General features: G+C 39.8%; 1 protein-coding gene across 1 annotated transcript; it reads left to right on the top strand.

The window, feature by feature from the left end:
* The first annotated feature begins 965 nt into the window (after positions 1-965).
* LOC137407893 (uncharacterized) lies at positions 966-1,667 on the top strand. The gene has a single exon (XM_068094275.1). The coding sequence runs from the start codon at positions 966-968 to the stop codon at positions 1,665-1,667; it is 702 nt and encodes a 233-aa protein (XP_067950376.1).
* The last annotated feature ends 6,230 nt before the right edge of the window (positions 1,668-7,897 follow it).

Genomic DNA, 7,897 nt, shown 5'->3' with positions numbered 1-7,897 from the left:
ATTTTATATCTCAGTTGGAGTTTGTTGCAACTATTAATTTGAACACAGTTATTTTATTACAACTATATTTAATAATGTGATGTACAAGCTCGTTGCACTCATGGATGCTACAGTTTGAAGCAAAAACTAACTTTTTATGTGCGATAAAAGGGGAGTTGTGAGCATCAATTACTCGCAAGCCCGGTTCAGATTATGACATTGAGATTATCGTAAGCTGTAATATAAATTAGCAAATTTTTGAATCGTATAACAGTAATATTTCAAATGATACCAACATATGATAAAAAAGTGGCGTAAGCAATGCTAATAATACATACAAAAACCGAAATAAAAACATTGAAAAAATTGGAAGTGTTAGCTTTTCGACCTCATTTACATGTTGAGACCTGACTGTGGCTTCACTTTTACTCATTTCATTTTCTTCTGGTTTTTAAATTTGTTCTCTGGTATCTTCTGACCTGAAATCTATTTCTCTTTTGCGGAACCAGTCAATTTAAGCTTCTTAAATTTTTTTTAGCAACTCAAGAACTTCTATTTGGAGCCACTTTGAATATTTTTTTCGGAACAGAAGAAAAATCTTTAGTAACATGCAATCCCTGTTCATGCATGCCAAGCACAAATATTAGTTTTACGATAATCATGCAAATTGTATTTTAATTATTCAAGACAAGAATGTGTTGTTACATAACTAATTTAAAAATAAAATTTAAGTATCATAAAAAGGTATATCAAAATGATTATACACACGGACAATGATGAGATTGGTACACTGGGCACAGTCACTTCCTCCCACACAGTCTGTATCGGTACGCTAAGGTTAATAAAAATAATTTGTTGATAACAATAACAATAACATCTTTGAAAGTGAAAATAATGAGAAAGTAAAAAGATCTTCAATAATATTTGATGATATGCATGAAGTTAGTATCAACAGACACTCTCATCATGTATTAAATCAATTGCATATGGTACTTACTTACTTGCTTAATTACTTCCTTACTTACTTACTCACTCACTCACTCACCCACTCACTCACTCACCCACCCACTCACTCACCCACTCACTCACCCACTCACTCACTCACTCACCCACTCACCCACTCACCCACTCACTCACCCACCCACCCACTCACTCACCCACTCACTCACTCACCCACTCACTCACCCACTCACTCACCCACTCACTCACCCACTCACCCACTCACTCACTCACCCACTCACTCACTCACCCACTCACTCACCCACTCACTCACTCACTCACCCACTCACCCACTCACCCACTCACCTACTCACCCACTCACCCACTCACCCACTCACTCACCCACCCACTCACTCACTCACCCACCCACTCACTCACCCACTCACTCACCCACTCACTCACTCACCCACTCACTCACCCACTCACTCACCCACTCACCCACTCACTCACCCACTCACTCACTCACTCACTCACTCACCCACTCACTCACCCACTCACTCACTCACTCACCCACTCACCCACTCACTCACCCACCCACTCACTCACTCACTCACTCACCCACCCACTCACTCACTCACTCACCCACTCACTCATTCACCCATTCACTCACTCACCCACCCACTCACTCACTCACTCACTCACTTACTTACTGTGTCAAGTACATTCAAGTTAGATCAAAGAGTGAATGAAATTTTTTTATCTAAAATTTTATTAAATTGTTGTAACCTTATTATTATGTAAAGTTAAACAGCGTAATTCATACACTTATTGTACTACTAACTTTACCAAAAAAGCTACAAATAAGCTTAATTAGATGAAAAAGGTTTTGTGTTTAATTTCTGCTAACGGTGCAAAACTTTTGACACAAAAGTAGAACTACGAAACCTAACCATGAAAAACATAACTATAGAATATGTGTTTTAGGCAGCTCTGAATAGCTACATTTCACCATTTCCAGTTAAAATGTACATTGAAGAAAATTCAGGAGTCTTTATGGTTGTTAAACTGTACAGCGGTGTGTATGCCGCAAGAAATGTCATAGCCAAAAAATGCCGCTGCCAAGCTGTCACCGATACAACATATAATTATGTACAGAAGTGCAAAGCTTGTGCACTTTATATCTGCATGTATCCAAAGTGTGACTATAGTGCAAAATCAAGGAAGAGTGTTTATAGCCATCGCGACTTATCACACGCACAAGAAGACAGAGATAAGAATCGTACTAATATGACAAATCTGATAGCAACAACAACTAGGAAAAGTTCCTGCTCATGTGGTGCCCCTATTCCATTTACTGATCGGAAAACATATAAATGTAACAAGTGTAAAACATATATTTGTCTGTATCCCAGCTGCTCTAAAGAGGGAAAGGCCGCTACTATTCGCTCTCATCAACAGCGGCAGCACCAGAATCAAGTATTTTCAACCATAAACAAAGAACTGTATTGCGTGTGTAATCAACTAAAGCACAGAGAATCTGGAGTACCATCAATGCGGTGTCCAAACCCGAACTGCAACTATATTTGGTGTTTAATAAATCAGTGTGAAAGAATATTTTTATCCATGAAAGCTCTGCTAATTCACCAAAACATGGATCACATAGAAACTGCAAGCAAAAAACTGCATTTATGCGGGAACTGTAGAAAGGTAGCTAAAGAGAGAGATGGGCAAAGTACACGGGGTGTCTGCAGAAACTGTGGTTATTTTTGGTGCCTCATTGGTAACTGTACCAGAGAGTTTGAAAGTAAGTCCAGTTTACAATCTCATCAAGGAATAGGTCACAAAGTCTTTACCTAGTCAATTTTTTTGTCAGACTCGGGTTTGATTTGGTCCCTTATGGCCTGTTTAATTTTAGGTCATAGCTAGAAGTATTAATTTATTAATTCTTTGATCATTTTGCAAAATAAAATCTATGGGTGGGAACACTAATCAATTTTCTCTTCCTATACTTGCATTAGCTGAATGACTGACGACAGGTAATATAGTTGACAGTACTGAAACAGTGGCAGGTAATGTAGTTGACAGTAATGAAACAGTGGCAGATAATATAGTTGACAGTAATGAAACAGTGGCAGGTAATGTAGTTGACAGTAATGAAACAGTGGCAGGTAATATAGTTGACAGTAATGAAACAGTGGCAGGTAATATAGTTGACAGTAATGAAACAGTGGCAGGTAATGTAGTTGACAGTAACGAAACAGTGGCAGGTAATGTAGTTGACAGTAATGAAACAGTGGCAGGTAATATAGTTGACAGTAATGAAACAGTGGCAGGTAATATAGTTGACAGTAATGAAACAGTGGCAGGTAATGTAGTTGCCATTCACTAAGTTGACTAATTATTCAATGAAAAAATTAGCAAACTGTTGAAGTTGAGTAACCTAAGTTAGTAACTTAAGTTTGTCTAAATCTTTACTATAATAAGGGCTGCATAGCCTTCTGGTAATTGTTACTCACCATAGTCTCTCACACAATCAATAATGATATTCAAGCACGCTAGTAGTAACCAATAGTATTTTTGCGAGCGCTTTTAGCATGCGTATTTCAACCTGTGTAATGAGTATGACCGCAATTGTTCCAATGGATAGCAGTGGAGCCATTTGGCCTCCGAAATAACAGGTGTATTTGCACATCTGAAGGTTCTGAGTTCATATCCAGTGCGAAGCGTATCTTTCATTCCTAAAAATTATTGCTGTACTGAACATATTAATGAAAACTGGCCAACAACAGTATAGACTAGTCAAATTCTCGGCGTTGCATCGGTAATAGAATAATCTATATATTTCTTAAAGTATGTGTGTACGCATTCCGGCTATAGATCTTAAAATCTATTGGATAAATATTCCATACCAAAGGAGGTTTGATCTCAAACATTTTCAGTTGCCAGACTAACCTGCTATCCACTAAACCACAGAAATTGAATTGCTACCTTGCCATTATAAGTCAGTATATGAGTGCAAATACCCAACAGATTTGCGTACGACGCAGGTTGTAGCATAACGTCATGAGAAGCTGTTTGCTCACATTATTAAACGTACTGACTGATAGCGCGCAGGCTATTAGCGAGCAGCTCTCGCTACTTCTCATTGTTTATAAGACAAAAAACTTTTCTCATGTTATGTAGTTTGAAAGTTAGAATGGCAAATGTTGTAATATGTTAAATACAAATCAATTTTCTGTCCAAAAACTTTTCTACTACCCGGGCAACGCCGGGTGGCACAGCCACTTACATAACAAATTTGAGCAACTTAGCTAAACAGCTTTCTCTTTATTTACTTTACTGAAATCTTTACTAAAACATTACTTGCATTTTGGACTGTTACACGTAATGGTAAACAGGGCTAGTTATTAACCCCAAGCGAGTGCTTTGAACATGACTATTGTAACTAATGTAAGGTCTATTTGCCCAATGAACCTATTGTATTCCGTGTAGCCTAATGGTCAAGTTTATCATCTCTAGATCTGGTGGTTCCGAGATCAAATTCGGTGCCATGCAGAATTTTCAATGCTACATTTTAATTGCTACAGCTATTATTAGATAGGGTTTAATAAAAAGGCAAAAGAAACACTGATATTTATATATACAGTCAAACATAGATAACTCAAACTTCACAAGACCGAGCGAAAGTATTCGAGTTATCAGAGCACTGTCACAAGACCATGTATTTATTAGTAGATACATGAACATATACAAACTATATATAAACCAAAAGCATAAATGGCTTGTTTCAAATTAAATGCTTGTGATGTAAAGTTTAAAATTTTTTTATCAGAAAGTATAGAGATTTTTCTATCACTTGAATTTTGTTTGTTGTTTAGATGATGTGACTGCCAAGACGTTTTCAGATTAAAATTGACAAAGCTTGATCGCCGTTGAAATGCTCAGAAGAAAGGACATCTATTTTTTAGCATTTTAACCAAGATCAAGTTTGCTGATTTCTCTTTTAAGTTTATGTTAAGGTTACCTCGCCTTTCCTTGCCTTCGAAGGACTATCGCTAAGCGTATGTTTATAAAATTTGAATTTTTGCAAAACTTTAGAAAACAACTTTAGAAAAAAATATTTTGCTGGGGATGGTAATAACGACACCTATGCACTACTAAAAGTTGAGGTTTATCTTTATGGCTTAGAATAAAGCGATAACAACCGTCTCAGTGGTCGTTGGGAAAAAACACTGTTCGATTTAACGAAATTGAGGTCGAGTTATTTACAGCAATTTATCATTGCGTGGGAATGGACCAAACAAATCATTTCGAGTAAACCATGTGTTTGAGCTCTCTGAGGGCGAGTTATCCGAGTTCGACTGTATATCAGTGTTATATATCATATAAAAAAAAATTGTTTCCTCACCCCGGATACCCCGTATGGGTGGTAAATTCTGCTCTAACTTGGGTCTCCTCCCAGAGACCTGGGAGTTTGAGCACTCGCCTCAAGATCTTAGCTGTTCCCAATAGCGCACTTTTCTGCAACTCACCTGAGTTGATTGTTGTTGGTATTTGGGCAAGCCACATTTTATGCGCCGGTGTTATTGTGCCCAGTGCCCCAATGACTACTGGGATTACAGTTGTTCTTACATTCCAGCATTTTTCAATTTCTTCTCCATGAGGGAGATATTTCTCTACCTTTTCTTTTTCTTTGCTGGCTATATTGTAGTCATTGGGTACTGGTATATCTATTATAGTAGCCCTCTTGTTCTCCTTGTCTACCACCACTATATCTGGTTGGACTGCTAGGACATGCTTGTCAGTTTGGATGTAGAAGTCCCAGAGGATCTTAGCGCGGTCATTTTCATTCACCTTACCAGGAGCTTCCCACCAGTGTTGTAGTTTATTAAGGCCATACTCATCACATAGACTTCTATACACAAACCTGCGACATGATTATGCCGCTCAGTGTATGCGTTCCCTGCTAGCTGCCTGCATCCACTGATGATGTGTTGGATGGTCTCAGGTGCATCTTTGCACAGTCTGCATCTAGGATCGTCTCTAGTGTGATAGATTTTCATTTGGAGTTGCCTTGTTGGGAGCACTTGCTCCTGGGCTGCCATGATTAGCGACTCTGTATTGGCCGTTAGGTTTCCTTTGTTCAGCCACATATATGTCTGGTGAAGACCGCCAACCTTAGATATTTGTTGGTGGTAAGCACCATGAAGAGGTTTCGTGTGCCAGTCAATTTCCTCATCATCAGGGCGTAGGTCTGTTGTAAGAGCAGCCAATTGGAATTCAGCTAGCAACTTATCTGAAATGGCCATGGAGGCTGCATATGCTTTGATGCTTTGCTCTTCCTCTTTCACTGTCTGCTGTACACTTTTAAGTCCCCTACCGCCATCTTTCCTATCAAGATACAATCTAGTAGTATCAGATTTTGGGTGGAGTGCTCCATGCATGGTCAGCAGTTTACGGGTTGCTATATCTGTTTCTTTGATGGCTTCCTCAGTCCACTTTATTATGCCTGCTGGATATTTTATTACTGGCAGCGCATAGGTATTTATTGCCATGATTTGGTTCTTGGCATTGAGCTGGCTCCGTAAGACCTGCCGAAGGCGTTTCTTGTATTCGGTAATGGCTTTGTGACGTACCTCGGCTTCGTGGTTGATGTTGCTTTGCATAATCCCCAAGTACTTGTACCCTTCTTCTATATCTTTGATGGTACCATTTGGCATTCTTAGGCCATCTGTGAGCATAGAATGGCCTTTCTTAAGAATTAGCCTTCCACATTTCTCAATACCGAAGGTCATTCCGATGTCCTTGCTGTATACCTGAGTGAGGTGTATTAGCGAATCAATGTCCCTTTCTTTGTTAGTGTACAGCTTGATGTCATCCATGTAGAAAAGGTGGTTTATCTTGGTGCCACTCTTAAACTGGTACCCATATTGAGTCTCCTCCAGCATATTGCTTAGAGGGTTTAGGCATATGCAGAAGAGCAGCGGTGATAAGGAGTCACCTTGATAGATGCCTCGCTTAATTTGTACACTCACCAGCTTTTTGCCATTAACCTCCAGTTCTGTCTTCCATTTGGTCATTGACTTCTTGATGAATGCCACAAGAGCAGGGTGAACATTGTACATACCGAGGCACTCAAGTATCCAACAATGGGGAATTGAGTCATAGGCCTTTTTGTAGTCAATCCAAGCCATGACAAGATTGGTTTGCCTTCTCCTGCTGTCTTGACAGACCGTCCGATCCACCAGTAACTGATGTTTGGCTCCTCGGGTGTTGCGCCCAATTCCTTTCTGAGCACTGGTCATATAGTGACTCATGTGCTCTTCCAGTTTGTCTGCAACTATTCCTGAGAGCAATTTCCAAGTGGTGGGCAAGCACGTTATTGGTCGATAGTTTTTGGGAATCGGCCCCTGCTTTGGATCTTTTACAGAAGACTTTTATCAGAAGTCTTTTATCCTTTGGTCAGCCATTCTGGATGGTCACCTTGTTCTATTAGGCATTCCATCTGCTTAGCCATTCTAGTGTGAAGTGATGTCAATTTCTTTAACCAGAAGGCTTGAATCATGTCATGGCCAAGTGCTGCCCAGTTCTTCATACGCTGCACTCTGCACTTGACGTCCACTTTGCTGATGGTGAGTCCTTGCTGAGCCACAGTGTGTTGATGGCTCTCTTTAAGCCTCTTCAGCCAATTTGCAGTGGTGTCATGAGTAGTCTCTTTCTCCCAGATGTCCTTCCAGAACTTTGAAGCACTAGATCGGGGAGGCTCAGACATTGGCCTCTGCAGTTCACCTTTGAACTGGGAATACACTCTAGATGGATTATTGATGAACAGTTTGTTCATTCTCTTGTTATCCCGCTCTTTGGTGTACCGCTTCAGTCGTGCCGAGAGTGCTACTAGCTGCTGTTTGGCAGATTCTAGAGCTTCTATTATGGCTTCCATTTTTGGACGCTCCAAACTGTGGTTAAATCTCTCACTGAG

The sequence above is a fragment of the Watersipora subatra genome, chromosome 11, assembly GCF_963576615.1.
Source record: "Watersipora subatra chromosome 11, tzWatSuba1.1, whole genome shotgun sequence".
Classification (NCBI taxonomy): domain Eukaryota; kingdom Metazoa; phylum Bryozoa; class Gymnolaemata; order Cheilostomatida; family Watersiporidae; genus Watersipora; species Watersipora subatra.
Note: the sequence above shows the minus strand (reverse complement) of the source record. Positions and strands in the feature narration are given on the sequence as shown.